The sequence below is a fragment of the Papio anubis genome, chromosome 9, assembly GCF_008728515.1.
Source record: "Papio anubis isolate 15944 chromosome 9, Panubis1.0, whole genome shotgun sequence".
Taxonomy (NCBI): domain Eukaryota; kingdom Metazoa; phylum Chordata; class Mammalia; order Primates; family Cercopithecidae; genus Papio; species Papio anubis.
In genome coordinates, this window is record NC_044984.1 from 38,543,444 (window position 1) to 38,563,155 (window position 19,712).

At 36.2% G+C, this 19,712-nt stretch overlaps 2 protein-coding genes across 3 annotated transcripts in view; both read right to left on the reverse strand.

The window, feature by feature from the left end:
- The window catches only part of PUS7L (pseudouridine synthase 7 like), a 78,424-nt gene that overhangs the window by 47,103 nt on the left and 11,609 nt on the right, over nt 1-19,712 (reverse strand). The window lies entirely within an intron of this gene.
- Nucleotides 396-18,974, reverse strand: LOC116268860 (pseudouridylate synthase 7 homolog-like protein). The gene is made up of 6 exons (XM_031650428.1): nt 18,928-18,974; nt 15,098-15,196; nt 10,934-11,015; nt 8,985-9,265; nt 3,406-3,459; nt 396-2,404 (listed from the first exon to the last, which is right to left on the reverse strand). Exons 1-6 carry the CDS (start codon nt 18,949-18,951, stop codon nt 2,072-2,074), a joined length of 873 nt encoding a protein of 290 aa, XP_031506288.1. The 5' UTR covers nt 18,952-18,974; the 3' UTR covers nt 396-2,071.

The window sequence follows — 19,712 nt, forward strand, 5'->3', positions numbered from 1 at the left end:
TGAAATATTTACTAAATAAATAAATACGTCTAAAATTACAGTGCCATCTGCAGGCAAAGAACGTAGTATCAATGATGCATTTCCATGCTTTCACATTTTCTGACTGCTGTTCAAAACTTTTAAAAACTAGGATTTAATAATGTATATAACTCATTTTATGATTGCATTTATAGGACATAATTTATCATATAAAATAAAACATTTTTTCTAAATTTTTTTACTACTTAATAGAGCATCACTTCATTCTCAATATAATATTAAAATGATGGCAGTAATCCAAAGAAAATCAATGCTACTACAATATCCAATTTTTGTGTGTTGAGAATTATTTATTGCCAAAACATATAACAAAAAAAACTTTTTAGTATTAAAAAAAATCCAAATACCCCATCATCTTAACAGGAAGGCATTTTTATTTATTTGTTTTTCTCTTCCAAACTTGCATCTGCAGACATTTATTTAACAATAACTAAATGCCAGGCACTTTTTAAAGCTGCTTTACTTATATTAACTTAGAAAATTCTCACAGTAAGCCTATGAGGTAGGCAATGTTAACATGCCCATTTTACAGATGTTGAAACTGAAGCACATGAGTTTAAATAACTTTCCCAAGGCTGTAGTGCTATACGTGGCAGTGCCAGGGTTCAAACTGGGTAAGTTTGCCTCCAATATCTGTGTTTTTCATCACTATGCTAACATGTCTCTTATTTGTGAAAGATGAATTCAGAGAATTATTGCAGTTGCAATATATGTGTTCTACTTTTGGGGACAACATTTTCTCATGAAACTAAATTGTTCATTGCTTTTTTAAATAACTACATATTTTACCATCAAGTTGATACATATCATTTCACTTACTTTAGTTATGTAATGATGGACTGTGAAAACTGTTTTTAATGTCTTTATTTGTATATAAAAATATTGCAATAAGCGAATTTTGCATTGCATATAGCTTCTCTTCCTTCTTTTGGATTTTATTTCCTTATGCTAACATTTCCCAAAATGGTTAAACTGGCTTAAGTATATAAAGTATCACATTACTGATATATAATGCTCCATACTGCTGTTTTAATTTCATCATGATATCTTACCAACAATGAAAGAAATGCTCAGATATTCCCAAATCAATACATGCCTACATGCCAGTCATTCCTCCCCCACCCTACCCCTGTATTTAACTGATATAAAATGGTTAAGGATGATTTATAATGTGGGATAGCTAAATCAACAAAAATTAAAATTTTCAAATGGGCACAATGTTTTATTCCTCCAGCAACAGAAAATGTGGAGATAATCCTATTATTTGGCATTGTCTTGATTCTATCAGTAACCCACACACAAAAAAAATCAACAACATACTCAAAGTCACCAGTAAGTGTCAGAGCCAGAATCTAAGCATAAATCTGCCTGACTCTAACACCTGTTTTAGATAATATGAAAAAAAATTACAAATGGTCAAGAGGATCAGCATATGCCAAGATATAAAAATTGGATGAGAAATTTTATTTCAGTCTTCATCAAAGATTATGTCTCACAAAGAGGTAATAACTACTCTGGGGTACCTATCACATACAGAGGGATGATAGTTCCCTTGTATATTGTTCTGATCAATAATTTCAAAAATAGGAAAGGAGGACAATAATAATTAGCAAAATGCTTCATCTGTGTTTCTCTCCAACATTTGCTTCACTGCAACCTAGTTTCACCAAGGTTCTAAGCAAGGAGCTGGAGGATATGAACATTCACAACTTTTTTTCTTAAATGTTTTCTTGCAGTATTATATATATTCCTAATGGTTTCAAAAGATTGTAACTTTATGACACAGAATAAAGGTCACTGAAACATATAATAGAAAAAAAAACCCCGGCTTTGGGGTCACATGGACCTTAAATTTAGACCCTGACACTTACATGTCCTCTATAAAATTATAGTATCAAATCCTAACTTCTCAGGATGCTGTGAAAATTAAAAGAGATAACAATTATGAAGCTCCTAACACATGGGAGGTGCTTAAGACATTTTAGTTCCCTTTCCTTCAAAGAGTGACACATATACGGTTATACCAAGCGTATCAGTTTAAAACGTCATGCTTCATTATTTCCTTCAGACAAACGGTAGCATAGCATGAAGCATCAAGATCAAAAGAGATCAAAAGAGACAAAGCTGTTTCATCAATGTGGGAACCTTTCATTTTGACATCAATGTCATGATCTTCCATTAGTTGGTATGAGAGATTACGGGGATGTTTCAAAATCTGTCTATAGCATCCTGGTACATTCAGTTTCAGAGTAGGTACTTTAAACCTACATGTCTGTAGTCCATCTCTGCTAAGTATGTCATGGTACCACTGCCCTACCTTGTTCTTTGGATACTGAATATTGTATCCAAGTATTGGAAGAACCACCTGTGAAACAAAAGACGGAAAAAATATGAAAATAGCCTTCAAAAAGATACATGATCATATTTTTAACGTACTTTTATGACTGGGACCCGGATTTGTAAAAACAGTCTCAGAATATAAACATCACAATCAGCCTAAAACATACTTTAAATAATATGCTATGATATTTTTATGCTGCCAAAGAAAATAGCTAACTAAAATCAAGGACTCAAAATAACTAAGGTAACCAACTCAAATCAGATATTATTAGACAATTCACTATTCAAGAAGTTTAGGTACACTTAATTAGCTGATATCGACTTAATCTCTATAGAATAAAGCATGTACTGTCTGTAACATGAAGAGTAACCTCTACTGCTCAATCACATTACCAGTATCTTGGTGGGCAATCTTACATTTTCTTATTTCTTCCAAACAAGAAAGCAAACACATAGCAACACATTCAATATTTATTTTCTTAGCTGCTTGTGAGTAAACATTGCATTTTGTGGGGTATTCTTCCTTTGCTGGTGTCTTCTAGACAGTTTTCTTGAACAATACCAAAAGGTAGTCAAGAAAAGGAAGAAGGTAAAAAATTCAAATATACACAATATGAATGAATCTGAAATTCACTATGCTAAGTGAAAGATGCCAGACACAAAAGGTCATATACTGTAGTATTCCATTTATATGACATTATTTCAAAGGCAAAACCATAGTGACAGAAAACCGACCAGGGGTTGCCCAGGGTGAAGGATGGGAATGGGCACAGGAAAATTTGGAGAGGGGAGGAAACTGTTCTTTATGATTGATGTTTGTGGCGGACACACAGTCCTACATTTATCAAAAATATGTTGATCAAAGCCTAGACAATTATAAACTACGTGAATTTAATTGTATATAAATTATACCTTAATTTAAAAGTTGTTTAAAAAAAAAGAGGAGGGGAACTAGTCAACATTTTGCTTTTTGGGGACAACATCTACACTTAGGTCTAAGTGATACTAATTTTTAAGCAAATTTACCTGATGTATTGCATACATATTAGCTGATCCCTCCTCTTCAGTTACCAGGTGAACCTAGTTTTAAAAAACATGAAAATATGAACGATTTCCACATGTTCCAAATTTCCTCCACTTTCAATTTTCCCTAACTCTATTACATATAAATCAGTTCCTACGCTGGAATATACATAGACCCAAACAAGATCTTATCATAATTTGTTTCTGGAGGTGTAGAATACATAAAAATTAGAATGATTCTTCCTGCTTTAACCACTAATCACTGACGTTGGATAACATGGAGAAAGGTGGACTGCTGAAAACTTTGAGGCAATACTTTCACCTCAATCACCAGCAATCTTTTTCTAAATCACAAAGTTTTTCTTTGTTAGGCTGAATCAAAAATCCGCTTCTATAATATCAACCCACTGCCCACCCCCACTTATCTCTGTCCCCCGAAAATATAATACTCTCTACAGAACTGATGTTTCTCTGGCTGGATGTGGTAGCTCACATCTGCAATTCAGTGCTTTGGGAGGATTGCTTGAGGCCAAGAGTTTGAGACCAGCATGGAAAACATAGGGAGAGCCTGTCTCTATTTAAAGAAATTTTTTTTAATTAGCCAGGTGTGGTGGCACATGCCTGTAGTGCCAGCTACATAGGAGACTCAGGCAGGAGGATCGCTTGAGCCCAGGAGTTCAAGACTGCAGTGAAACACGATGGTGCCACTGCACTCCAGTCTGGGTGACAGAGCAAGACTCTGTCTTTAAAATAAAATTGAAAAAAAAAAAATTTAAAGAAGTGGTATTTCTCAGCATTTGTTTCATAGAATGGTAACAACTGCCACATACAAGAGGAAAAAAAGGTGCATGATAGATTAACTCTATGAAATGTTGCTTTAGGATATCACAGAATAAGTAGTTTGCTTTCTCTTATATATGAAAGCTCAAACAGAAAGGCATCTATCCTCCCTCCACAAGGTTTCACAGCATTCTCATATGTATTCATCACATGGTACAGTGTCTAGAGCCCCTCTAAATCTACCTGCTTTCCCCTCAACTCTCCCTCATCTTATCAACAATGTCACACCTTTTTTGTTTATAATTTGGGGGGTTTTTTTGTTTATTGGTAACTAACCTCTTTCAATTACTGCACTCAGAAACAGATAGAAAGCTTCAGATGTGATCTGATCAAACTACAAGAGACATACTACATGGAATTATGATCTCTCTTGCATTATCATTTCTAGCCTTTTCTCTTTCACAGAGTCATAAGTATACCTACATACTGTGATTTAAGTAATTTATGAAAACATTGAATAAACATGGTCAAGGTATAAAACACCATGCTTTGTCTTTAGAGAATTCCCTCCAGGTTGATATCCAACAATTCATGAGCAAACATGTTTTCCTTGTATAGCTGCTCCCCAACTACAAATTCACCTACGTTTTTAATTGTCTAACTCACATTTCTCCATCTTGCCCATACACACACACAAAAAGAAGTTACCAAGTGATTTGAAATGTAGCTACACCTGTTAGTCTAGTAATCCTATCAAAAGAAGGAATCAGATTAGTTTTCTATAATTTTTCATTGCAGATGCACATTACATGCCCCATATACCATTTATTAAGAATTGTATTCTTTTTCCTTTTCATATTTTATATTTTGGGCCTCTATGTCCTGCCTTTTCTTTCCTCAGTGCTAATAAAATAAGTGATCGATTTTAAAATATATAGAAACATTGTTTTTGCTGCTCATAAAAGGAAATTCTGCAAAATATGTATGAGAAAATGTTTTCTCTTCTCCTACAGCTCCAAAAAGAAAGCAGCTAAAATGCCAGTCACAAAACTATCCTTGTAAATGTTATTCTGAATGAAGAAGTCTTATAAAACTCATGCATTTCAAAAATTGTTGCTGTATCTTGTGAAAGTAATCTTTAACTTCCAAAAATCTGATTTAGAAATGGATGACTTACTAATTAGTGTGCTTTCCAATATTTAAATGGATACGTTATCTGGGAGGTGTTAAGAAATGATAACGATTTTTTGTTATTTATCAAAAGGGGATCATTGGCACATCTCTTCTCCCCCACATGAGGTAAAATAAAACTTATAATGCTGCTAGGTTTCTTTTCACACAGAGTTTGAGTCTGTATCTCAACTAAATTACCATTCTTAGCAACATATGCTGCCTCCTAGTGACCATTTTCTTATTTCTTTCCTATTAGGTTGGAGCAAAAGTAATCGCAGTTTTTGCCTATTCATCCATTTAATGAAACAGTGAAGCAGACAGCTGATGTTCTGGCTTATGCAATCTTTACTCCCTCTTTTCAAGTAGTAGCACTCTCGTTTTCCAAGGGACCTCTCCCAGGTGTCAGATGTGGGTTAGGGTCCCAGGAAGGAGTCCCAGGAATGCAGGTTTAGTCAATCACATACTGCAGTTCACACTTTCTGGTTTGGTTCTGTACATATGATCCAGGCCAGGCCATTCCTAGCCACTGAGACTCAATTACACAGCTTTTGTCGGCACTGTTGGGAAAGAAAAATCATTCTTCTGCAGAGAAGCAAGTCTAGAGTGGTGACAAATGAGTCTAGAGTGGTTAATAACCATCTTGCCACCAAAGGTGTAAGCTAGACTGGGAATGGATCTAACACAGAGAAAAGCAGAGCTGAATGATCAAAAAAACGGCGATCGTTTAGGACACTTAAGTCCCAAATACAGCTGTGCCTGAATCAATCACGGGCTTTCAGTTACAAGGGCCAATAAATTCTCGTGTTTCTTTAAATTACTGTAGGTTTGAGGTGGCTTTCTATCACTTAAAACCAAAAAACCTCAATTAATACGTCAAGAATTCTGACATTAATTTAGATAATGTTTCCTTTATGTAGAGTTCAGAGTCTGTTTTACCTCTATGTTTGAAAAACTGGACCATGTTCTAGTTCTCACTACAGACTACTTCTCTATACTCCATGATTTTTCTAGTAGAGACCAAACTGGGCTAGGAGTTAGGCAGCTGGGTCTTTTTAATTCCACTACCTGTGTGACTCTGAATCTGTCTCCTCTCCAATCTGGGACCCAATTTTCATTCTATAAAATGGTGTGGGGAAAAGAAAGAGAGATCAGACTGTTATATAGTCTATATAGAAAGAAGTAGACATAAGAGACTCCATTTTGTTCTGTCTTTGAGATGCTGTTAATCTGTAACCCTACCCCCAACCTTGTCCTTGCAAGAGACATGTGCTGAGGTGACTCAAAGTTTAAGGGATTTTGGGCTGTGCAGGGTGTGCTTTGTTAAAGAAGTGCCTGAAGGCAGTATGCTTGTGAAAAGTCATCACCATTCTCTTAACCTCAAGTACCCAGGGACACATACACTGCAGAAGGTCGCAGGGACCTCTGCCTAGGAAACCTAGGTATTGTCCAAGGTTTCTCCCCATGTGATAGTCTGAAATATGGCCTCGTGGGAAGGGAAAGACCTTATCATTCCCCAGCCTGACACCCATGAAGGGTCTGTGCTGAGGACGATTAGTAATAGAGGAAAGAAGGCCTCTTGGCAGTTGAGATAGAGAAAAGCATCTGTCTCCTGCCCATCCCTGGGCAAGGGAACATCTTGGTGTAAAACCCCATTGTATGTTCTATTTACTGAGAAAGGAGAAAACCGCCTTAGGGCTGAAGGTGGGACGTGCTAGCGGCAATACTGCTCTTTATGCACTAAACAGGTTTATGGAGATGTTTGCATATGCATATCAAGGCACAGCACTTTTCCTTAAACTTATTCATGTCACAGAAATCTTTATTCATATGTCTTACTGCTGACCTTCTCCCTACTATAATCCTATTATCCTGCCACTTCCCTTTTCTAAGATGGTAAAGATAATGATCAATAAATACTGAGGGAACTCAGAGACTGGTGCCACGCGGGTCCTCTGTATGCTGAGCAGCGGTCCCCTGGGCCCACTTTTTCTTTCCCTATACTTTGTCTCTGTGTCTCATTTCTTTTCTCAAGTCTCTCCTTCCACCTAATGAGAAACGCCCACAGGTGTGGAGGGGCAGGCCACCCCTTCAAATGGGAATTTAAAAAGAGTGTCTCTAAAAATCCTTTTCTTCTCTAAAATCCAATGATTTTATTAGGTTACATATGAAAGTGTTATTCAAATTTTCACTAATTTTTAAAATTTATGAGACTGACATGATAATTTTAGAAAATAATTTGTTCTTTTTGTATTACAGTACTATTAAATGAACTTCCTTGCATGATTTATGGAACCCAGTTTCATTAGTTCAAATCCACAGAGATAAAAACAACTGGACAGCCAGGCACAGTGGCTAACGCCTGTAATCGCAGCACTTTGGGAGTCCGAGGCGGAGGGATCACAAGGTTCGGAGATCAAGACCATCCTGGCTAACACGTTGAAACCCCGTCTCTACTAAAAATAGAAAAAAATTAGCCAGGCGTGGTAGCAGGCACCTGAAGTCCCAGCTACTTGGGAGACTGAGGCAGGAGGATGGCGTGAACCCGGGAGACAGAGCTTGCAGTGAACCGAGATCTCGCCACTGCACTCCAGCCTAGGTGACAGAGCAAGACTTCGTCTCAAAAAAAAAAAAAAACTTGACAAGGAGGAAATGGAAGAACCAAGCTTTAAAATATAAACTATATTATAACTTCACTAATATAAATGTCTCTAAGACACTGCTAAGAGGAAATTATGAATCACATTTAGATAAAATCACATTTCCGTAAAAGAAATACACATTACATGTTCCCTATACCATTATAAAAATCATATTCCTTCTCCTCTCCATACTTTAAGTTTTGAGTCTCTAAATCCTACCTTTTATTTTCTCAGTGTTAACTAATATAATAAAAATAGATTTTCAATGGATATTTATGTGAAAGCATAGAGAAAGGTCTAGAAAGACATATAACAACGGAGGTTGAGTCTCTGGAGGAAGCAGAGGGAATCACATTAGGATACTAGCAGGGATTGCAGAGTCATCTGCAATGTTTTTATTTTTATTTTTAGGCAGCGTCTCGTTCTGTCACCCCGGCTAGAGTGCAGTGGCACGATCTCAGCTCACTGCAACCTCCACCTCCGGGGTTCAAGAGTTTCTCCTGCCCCAGCCTCCTGAGTAGCTGGGATTACAGGCGTGTGCTACCATGCCTCGCTAATTTTTGTATTTTTAGCAAAGACAGGGCTTTACCATGTTGGTCAGGCTGGTCTCAAACTCCTGACCTCGTGATCCGCCCACCTCGGCCTCCCAAAGTGATGGGATTACAGGCATGAGCCACCACGCCTGGCCTTGATTTTTATTTTGATGGGCTGTTTTGTGCATTATTTGCGTAATCCTTTTTAAAATGAGTTTTTTAAAGGAAGCTTTACTACCTATATCTTTCACTCCATACCACTATTTTTATCTTTCCATTTACCAACATGTGCTAAGCCTAAACTGACAGCAGACTTGAAGCAGGAGATGAGTAAATTTAAGTACAAACAGATAAATAAATTACATGTATGTTTAAAGTGTTTCTATAATCAGGGCTTTTGAAAATTCATGTTCTGGTATAGTAACTACTCTTGGAAAACTGATGGAATGATACTTACTTTACTATTTGGGAAATTCTCGTCATCAATATCTTCATCCAAACAGACCAAATCACCCTCCACTACTCTTGCTCCATAGGTTGCAAGTCTGTAAGATACTGCCTCATTCCAAATTTTGCTGGTATATGCGTGAACATAGAATATGCGCATGGAATGGGGTAAAGAGAACCATGCCTGGATACAACCTTCCTCGGTCATGCCAAAGCGATGCAATGCCTCCAACAATGCTCTCTCCCGCACTTTGAATTCAGGCATCAAGGAAAGCGTGCCTTTAGCATCCTCTGAAATAAAGGGTAAATCAGGTAGTTAGCCACTTTTATTTAAAGACCAATTTACAAAGGCTTTTGTTCTAATCTCAAACTGAAGCAATGAACATGGGTATTAAGATGATATTTAATGCTTTCGGTTAAATCAAGCTACACTTGAAGAGCTTAAAAAAATAATAAGCATAATATGTACCTACTTTCACTTTTCCTGTTATTAAAAAAAAAAGAAAAACGCAAGAATCCAACATTCATAACAGCTTACTAAAGTCCCTTACTTCAGAATAGAGATAAACTAATGAAGTTATTCACAGGACTGTTGAAACAAAATCAAACCAACAACAACAACAACAAAAAACCCTCAAGGATTAAATAATTTAATTGCTATTGCTGAGCTAGCAGAGACTAGAGTTTTTTAAAGAGCTATTCTGGACATAAACACATAATTTTTTTTACTAAGAAAGGGTTGAGATCTGGAGCCTTCAGGCACACTATTATGCCTCACAAAATAGGATGCACTTTGAAATGCCGATGACTGGAATCTAGCAAAAAGATGCTTATTCAGGTATGGCCTTGGAATTGGCATTGAAATAAATGTACCAGGTGTTTCTTATGCATATGAATGTTGAAGAATCATTACCATAAGGAAATTTTCATCTCGGGGACTCTACAACAGATACAAATAAATCACTTTGAATTTTCCTTAGTATTACTTAAATTACTCATAAGAGTTAGAAGTGCCCACACTGTTTACACATTGTGGTGTGGCACAAAAATATTACTTTCCTGTGAATAGCTGCACATATGTAATATGTACATAATTAAAAATAATAAATATTTGAAAACTGACATCCTTTATTTCAATGTAAGTGAAATTCAGTATGTCGGTCAGATATCTGAATGAATCTGACATGGTGTGGTTGCTGTTTTTATTATTTAAATAAAGGTAATATTTATAATATTATAAGTAATAATATTTAAATAAAGGTAATATTTATCTGTATGTAGCACATCCGAGGCATTATTCCAAGGGCATATCTAAATCTCATAATACTCTTTTAGGTACTGTGATTTGCTATAATTTACAGATAAGGAAACTAACACAATAACATCAAATCACTTGCACAAGATCATACAGTTGGGAAGTATTAAAGTTGAGAGTTAACCCCCATGCAATCTGACTCAAGCCACATTCATAACCACTTTTCCTTACTGGTTTTCATCAAGCATTCTATATATACTCCATCATATTGACCTCAAGTTTTAAAAACTGACAGGGCTAATTGGCAACTAGAATGAAAATGCATAAAGTTTGGAATATCATAAATGAACTTTCATTTATGTTTGTATCTCCCCGAGCTGCAATTAATTATATTGCCATCAGTGCCAGAGTAGAATTTGGAACTCCTCTCTTTTCAGAGAATTTCACCCAAGAAAAACTAAGAAACTATTTCACCCATTGCCCCTACCCCTAGACAAGAGTTAGCATAGACAAAAAAAACTTCCAAATCTGACCAAAAACGAAGTGAGTGCCTAAGTCATGGCATAAAAGTATTCAGTATGTAATATACTATAATCGATTTCTTATCACATTTATGTTACAATAAATGTTCTCCTGCTGATAAAACATTTATAGTGTGTATCTGTATCTGCATGGCTATGTACAGGATAAAGAAACTTAAATACCAGTTTGAAGAAAATACTTCTTTGCTCTATTTACAGGATCATCCAAGTCTTCTGGTGTAAGAAACAATTTTATGGCTTTCATCTTGAAAAATCAAGCAAGTAAACATGTGTTAATAAAAATGTCAAATTACTTTCTTAAAAAAAAGATGCAAATTCTCTAGCATCCTAAAAGAATAGGCATTTAATAATTATACTTGATGCTGCAATTTTCCCTTTAGGGTTTCAAAAATTAAACAGTCAATGTTAAATGTAGAAATAAGCCTTCTGCATGAAATAACTTTATATATAGGTTTAAAATATTATGGACTGAAAAAAGCATTTCCCTATCACTTCCATAATTCCACTTTTGTCATTTTTTTTAAATATTAAGGTTAAAATGTATTGACATTCTTAGTAAGGTGTAAGAATTCTGAAAAGCTTAGGCTAAATGTATTAAACCCCTATTTTTAAACTGTTTCCAAAAGCAAAAAAATTAGAAAGTATTATAAATAGTAAAACTTTTTTGAATTCATTTCAGGTTCTTAACAACCCACCTGAAGAAGCACCAAGAAAACCTAACATATTTCCTAAGACAGTGAAAATTGAGCCCCTTCTGGCCTAAAAATAAATGTTAAATATTTGTTTAATATTTAAATAGATGTATTTGAAAATATTTAATATTTAAATGGCTGGAGCAGAAGTAAAATTAAACCAATGTATTGTTACAGAAGAAAAAAGAAAAATAAACAAAATAAAAGAAAGGGCAAATGAAAAAGCAAGACAATGTCCAGGTCAAAGAATTAAACATGGACACAAGAAATGCAGGCAGCTGTAAAGTAAAAAGATCAAGAACCACTCTGAGGGCTCAGAAGTAGAAATTAGTGAACCCCAAAAGCAACCCTCAAAGAAAAAAAAAACAACAAAGATTTTAAGTATCCAACTTACCTGAGTCAGAAAAGGGAAGAGGAAAAGAAGTAGCTCTGAAGATGTAGAATGCCTCGCTCCCAGAGCAGAAGTAAAGAAAATAGCTCAGAAAGAAAACATTAAAAAAAGAAGCTTCAGAAGTTTCCGAAGAAAATACAGCTATAACTTTCAGGTTAGGATCAAATGAATTAAAGTTATGTTTCACTCGTTTCACAGCCACAAATATCCTTTTTTGGTTTGTTTTTTTGAGACGGAGTCTTGCTCTGTTGCCCAGGCTGGAGTACAGTGGTGTGATCTTGGCTCACTGCAACCTCTGCCTCCTGGGTTCAAGCTATTCTCCTGCCTCAGCCTTCCGAGTAGCTGGGACTACAGGCACCCGCCACCACACCCAGCTAATTTTTATATTTTTAGTAGAGATGGGTTTTACCATATTGGCCAGGCTGGTCTCGAACTCCTGACCTTGTGAACTGCCCACCTCAGCACAAATATCTTAACTGGCTTTTTTATTTCTCAAGACTTAGAAGTCCTTGAAGAAAAGGATATTGGAAATACAAAAGATAGTTCTCCCTTAAAACCAAAAAGGATTCATAAGACAAAAGATAAAGAGAGACATAAAATTGGAGAAGAGGTTATATCGAGAGTACTATCAAAGTAAGTACACAGCATAAATTCTATTGTCATTGGCAATTGACAGACAACCTAGACTTCTGTCATGCTTTATCTCTATTATTGAGCTAAGAACACAAGGGTAAAACAATAACATCAATTTCAGACCTGACCAACACACATGACAAAAATAGGAAAGTAGCAAGCAGAGGGGAAAGGCAAGCCCTTAATTTCATTTGTGCTCTCAATTTCCTGAATTCTTTGGACTTAAAAATAATTGCCAAAATCTTAATGAAAAAGTTGCCAAATTTAATATTTTATTTTAAATCCTAAATAGATTAAAAGATGTTCCTTTCTTTTTAAATAGTATCTACTAGTTCACTTATTTTGTCACTGTCTTTAGCCCTGGGATTTATTTCTAAAGCACGTGTCTTAGAGTAGGAAAGAATTTTAAATAGGTCATTTGACCCAATTTCCCACTCAATTTTCCTTTAGAGTATTCATTTATTCAAACAAATATTATTAGGTATCTGCCACGTGCTAGGTACTGCATACGGTATTAGGGACAGAGCATTGAGTAAAAGAGTCATGGTCTCTGTCCAACTAAAACTTTCTGCCTACTGACAAAATTAAATAAGCAATAACAATAAAATATAATAAAACTTAAGATGGGAAGCCCAAGATGATACAGGATCACAAAATAAGAGGAATTCACTTTTTCTTGGGGAGTAGAATGAGAATATTTAAACTGAGACCTAAAGAATATACACGTTGGGGAGGGAGTGCTTCAGGCAAAGGAAAGAAGAGACAGCTTTTTAGCTGCAAGAATCAGCCTCTAAGATGGCCCTCAATGCTCTCCATCACTTGGTCTTCACACGTGATGTAGTCCTCTCAAACACTTATCAGGGTTGATCTGTGTGGCCAGAAGACAGAAGAAGTGAAAGTATGCCACTTCTGAGACTAGGTTATAAAAGACACTGCGGTATCTGTTGTGTCTCTCTCTCTCCTTTGCATTCTTGGACTTATCTCTCTAGGAGAAGCCATGCCACGAATAGTCTTAAAGCAAGAAAATAAAGTCTCCTGCCAACAACCACGAGCATGAGCTTAGGAGCAGATCCTCCATCTTGGTCAAGTCTTCAGAGACTACACACCGGGGCCGATTGTGTGACTGCAGCCTCACAAGAGACCCTGATCCAGAGCCGCTCAGCTAAGCTGCTCCCAAATTCCCGACTCTCAGAAATTGAGATAATAAATGCTTGTTGTCTTCAACCACTATGTATTGGGGTAATTTGTTACATGGCAATAATTGATTATTACTACTAAAGCAAAAGTTTTTAAAAATTCAAGAGCATGCAATATGAGGTTTGAAAGAGGTAGAGGGGTAGCCATCCAGCTTTTGCTTAACTGTCATGAGAAACAGGACATTCCAGTTATTTGAACAATTGTTAAGAAAAAGTCTTTTATGCTGGACTACAAGTCCCTTAAATATCTAGCCCATCCCATCTATCGACACTTGTCTGGCACCGTACTAGCTGCCTTACCAAAAGTTCTTTCATTTGATTCTCAGAAAAATCTTGTGACATACATGCTATCTCCATTTTACAGATAAGGAAACTGAGGCTTGGAAAAGTTAAGCAACTTGGAAAAGTTAAGTACCTATAGTAACACAGGTGACAAATGGCAGAACTCAAGTAGAACATATGCTGCATCCAACAGGCCCCAAACTATTAAGTTCTTCTTCTGTATGACAAAATTTTAAACATTTTACAAGTTAATTTTCAGAGTTTTCTAGACTAAACAACCACTGCTGAGGTAAACATTTCTAGACTCTTTATCATATCAGTTATATTCCAGTTGCTAAAATCTCCTTTGAAATGTGAAACCCAGAACTACCTATAGATTTGCAGATGTGGTCTAAATCATCAGCTCTGAACATTATTTGATATGTAAGATGATGTTCTATGCATCATGTTTCTCACAAAATCTTTTACTGTTTCCTTCTCTTCCACTCAAGAAACCATATTAGAACACAGGTGAGTGAACAAGATACTATCATAAGAATAATCTTGCACTTGTTCAAATATATAATTTTTATAGTTTTGTAGTTTTCCTCCATTATGTGCATTCCATTTTAGTGTAAAAATATGTAATTATATATAAAGAATATAAATTAAAAGTAGATATACACACATATGCTTTTAATATTTCAGCAAATGCAGCTTCTTAGTTGTAACATGCATTTTTAGTTTCATTTTGAACTAGTCAGATTTTGTTTTCAAATTTGCTGCTCCTTTTCAGTCTCTGGACTTATGTAGATTCCTATCTTTTATATGATCTGGTATCTGATTTCTGGGATTGTAGGGTCAAAATTACCTCTGTATCTTCTATTCAGTTCACTAAAATTGGAAAGTGATAGTCATTTCTGTGTCAAATCTCAAATATGTACTAACCACAAGGACACTCACACAGTTGGCTTTCTTGTAATGTGATACCAAGGACATAGCAGCAGCTCACTAAATGTTCAGTGATGTAATATATTTGGTATGTGTGTGTTTACATACATTTATAAGCTAGAGTTAAGAAAGCAAGGAGCTGGATTATGTAGTAAGTATAATTGACAGAAACAGATAAGATTACATTTTCCAAAATCCATACCATTTCATTCTTCAGCAAAGCTAGTCCAATTTGGTCTGTGTGAACTTTCCTTCCCTTCCCAAATCTCTGTGGTCCATAGTAATTCACAAAGCCTTTTTTCTATGTATACAAAATAATCAACAAATTAAGAGTATATAAGTACAATTACATGTCAAAATACACAATTGAATTTTTCTCTTTGTAACTATTTTAATAGAAGAACTCTGTAATCAGCATTATGCACATAGGGACCAAATAGTCTGAGAAATGCTGCGCAATTAAAGAATAGGAAAGAAAACACAGAATTAGAAGTTAGAACATAAAACCAGTGAAGAAAACTTCAAAAATATGTCAGCTTTCCATTCATGTTACTGAGGGGTTTCCTGGGATGTGAGATTTTCAGTGCTAGAGCCAGAAAAGTTCTGGGCATCCAAAATGAGTTGGTCACCTAGTGCCGAGATGGTCCTATCCTGATGCTCTCTTTTTCTTTTTTTTTTTTTTTTTTTTTTTTTTTTTTTGAGGCCGGGTCTTGCTCTGCCGCCAGCCTGGAGTGCAATGGCCCGATCTCGAAGCTCACTGCAAGCTCAGCCTCCCGGGTTCAAGTCATTCTCTGCCTCAGCCTCCCAGTAGCTGGGACTGGGCACCCGCGCCACCACGCCCGGCTAGTTTTTGTATTTTTTTAGTAGAGAGCGGGGTTTCACCGTGTTAGCCAGGATGGTCTCTCGATCTCCCCGACCTCGTGATCACCCGTCGGCCTCTAAAGGAATGCTGGGATTACAGGCTTGAGCCACCAGCCTTGACCCTGGCAGCTCTCTTTTCTTATTTTGAGACTCTTCAGCTGTCTGGAGATGTAGGGAGTCAAGAACAGCTTACTTTCAAACCCCACATCCTGGCACTTTTCTACATAACTGTTTGTTCTTTAGTTCATCTCAGTTTCTTAAGGCTGACCTGAAACAATGGAGCCACTTCAGCAGTACTCTACGGTCCAGCTGTTCCAGCACCTGGAACAGTACCACTCCTGTATTCAAGGGAGAATACAAACTCTTGATGGAGGTGAACCCTTCAGGCCATGGCACTAAAGCTGTCACATTACTCAGAAGAAATAGAAAACTGTAATATACTGCAACCATTAAAGAAATTGGTCAGTCATTTAGGCATGAAGAAATACCAAAGATTTGAACAATTTCTTGAAACCTGAGTCCTCCCCCACTTACTTCATGAGGAGGTATGCATTTATTCAGTCAACAATTATTGAATACCAACTCAAAATTTTTAGTGAATGCTGTGAGCCAGTTTTCATTTGTCAGCATGGTACAAAAGCATGTCATTATCTCATCATTTAAGAATTGGTACAGTTGAGACACGGTGGCTCACTCCTGTAATCCCAGCACTTTGGGAGGCCAAGGCCGAGACCGGATCACGAGGTCAGGTGATGGAACCATCCCTAGCTAGACATGGTGAGAAACCCCGTCTCTACTAAAATACAAAAATTAGCCAGGCGGTGGTGGGCGCAGGTCCCAGCTACCGGGAGCTGAGACAGGAGAATGGCAGACAGAGTGGCAGCTTACGTAAAGCCAAGATGGCGCCCGCCACTCTAGCCTATGAGCAGCAGAGTGAGACTCCGTCTCAAAAAAAAAAAAAAAAAAAAAAAAAATTAACATGAATAAAATAAGTGATACTCCTTAATTAAATCTCATAATATTTTAATTATTTCAAATTTGAAAAATATCAGATAATGTCTAGAATAACCAGAGTTTTAAGTAACCCTTCAAAGTATTAGATATAACAAAAGGTTTATAACAGAGATATAATCCTTGAAACAAAACTTCAAAGACTTATTTTCAGGGGTTTCTCAATTCCTTTCTCACATCATGAGAACCAATGGAAGTTGGCTAAAACTAAAAGATTGTTTCTAATGGGAATTTGTAATAGGCAGCTGTATATTCATACATAACAAATGAAAGACAGGTAATAAATGCTATCGAGTTCAAAGAAACTTCTATCTTTTAAAGTATATCATTTAGTAAGGAGTTTTTGAGGAAAAAGAAGTGAATTTTAGGTAGGTCCAAGGAAAACAAAAGGTAAAATAACATATGATATGGTTTGGCTGTGTCTCACCAAATTTCATCTTGAATCAATCCCACAATCCCCACATGTCATGGGAAAGGACCGATTGGGAAGTAATTGAATATGGAATTGGTTTTCCCCATGCTGTTCTCATGATAGTGAGTTCTCCGCGAGATCTGATCATTTTATAAGTATCTGGCATTTCCCCTGCTGGCATTCATTCTCTCCTGTCACCCTGTGGTGCCTTCTGCCATGATTGTGTAAGTTTCCAGGGCCTCCCCACCTACATGGAACTGTGAGTCAATTAAACCTTTCTTTATAAATTGCCCAGTCTCGGGTATTTCTTCATAGCAGCATGAACTTGAACTAACTTGTGTGTGTATATAATGGTATACAATCAGATAACTTCCATATACAGGTTGTGCGGGTTTAAAAGATATTTTAGTTGGAAGATATTTTTCTAACTACAAGGCAGATAAAATAACCAGCTTTTGTTTGCTTGTTTTCCTGTTGGAGGTATAAAACTGTGTAAAAGGTCTTTGTGGTCAGAAACTTGAATCAGTGTTTCGGTATTGTCTAAAGAGTAGAGTCACCTAAGAGGTTTTTAAAATAAGTATTAATGCCCAACCTGCATCCCAAATGTTCTTTTTAATTGGTTCAGGAGTAGAGAACAATGGGTGAAACTTTTTTGAAAGCTCCCTCAGGTTGAGAACTACTCATCTACATCAGGAGTTGACAAACTACTACAGCCACAAATGAAACCTAGTCCAACACCTGTTTTGTAAACAAGTTTTATTGGAACACAGCCATGTTAGTTCTTATATATTGTCTGTAAGCTGCTTCCATGCAATGGCAGTAAAATTAGTTGCAAGAGGAACCATATGTGCAAGGTCAAAATATTTATTATCTTGGCTGATAGGTATAAACTTTGCTTTGATGTCTAGATGAATTAGATGATTTGGTCTTGAAGGTACTGTTTGTATGTGTATTTTAAATGTCTGGAAAATGTCATTTTAGAAACTTATGCTAAGTAATTTTTACCATAAAACATAAAAGTTTATGATATGGTTTGGCTGTGTTCCACCCAAATCTCATCTTGAATTTTAGTTTCCATAATCCCACCTGACATGGGAGAGACCAGTGGGACTGAATCATAGAGACTTCTATTACTCCCCAGCTATTCTCATGATAGTGGTGAGTTCTCACAATATTTGATGGTTTTTATAAGGGGCTTTCCTCCTTTAGCAGCACTTCTCCTTCCTGCCACCATAGGAAGGATGTGTTTGCTTCCCTTTCCACCATGATTATAAGTTTCCTGAGGCCTCCCCAGCCATGCTGAACTGTGAGTCAACTGAACCTCTCTCATATGAGTGTCAGTCTCCAGGTATGTCCTTGCCAACTTGTGTGAGAATGGACTAATACAGTGTGTATGATTTGCAAAGTATTGTATACATCAAAGTCTTCCAAAAATACATTCCCCTGACTAAATACTGCTCTATATAGCAGATGCTTTAAAAATCTCTTATGAATCAGATTGTCCCCTCTTTATGAAGGTTGCATATCCTGCATTTTTAAAATCAATGATATTTTGTTTTGTTTAAATACAAAAATGTATCAAGCTGAAGAGTAAAATATAAGTAAATATTTATTTATCACTTTAAAATAATTATGGTGTTTAAAAATCCCTTAAAAGGTACGAAAAGAGATTCCCCTCTTGCCTCAACAGTAGCAGAGAAAGAGACATGAAGATTTCCCTGGATATCTTTTAAAATTAAGTTTCTTACCTTAACATTTTCTATTGCTTCCATAACTCTCTCTCTCAGGTTTGCAGAATGGATTTATTTGTTTTTAAATTTCTAATCACAATATCAAAGTGATTTCCTTTGAGCTGACCAAGTCTCAGGGGAATCATCTACAGACCGAGATATTAAAGACATTCATTCTTTTCTTTTCAATTTCTTTTCAATATTTTTCAACCTGTAAGTAATAAATCATATAAAGTCAGTTAAATTTTACATTTAAAAATTACTTTAAAATAAGGTTTTAAATGGCGGTAGCCAAGCAACACCTTATGAGAATACTAATACAAATTTTTAGCATATTCTAAAGTTTGTATTCACCAGTATGCCTTACATTATTATGGGATTACATTAGCAAATTATTTTACAAAACTTGAACATATATTACTAACATTATCATTCTTCCTATGTAGGCCTTCCTAACTTCTTAGCTTGGTGACAGAACCTCCTAGCCCAGTTCTCTCCCAATCTTCCTGTCCCCAGCTCTGCTCCTTTTCCTTCTCTCAGTCTCTTTCACAACATTACCAAGGAAAAATCACTGGCACCAGGAGGATTTTCTGAAATTCTACTCTGACTACTTCCTTACACAAACTTTCAATTTTCCCAGCATCTAAAAGTGTATTTTCAATATTTTTAGAGTAACTTATGACCTAGCATTTGATATAAAATTTCCTTTATGGCATGAACCATACTCACTTACAGGAATTATGATGTGACAGACTGTCGAGTTTACTGCCCACAAATAATATATCTCCAGTTTTCTGAATCTG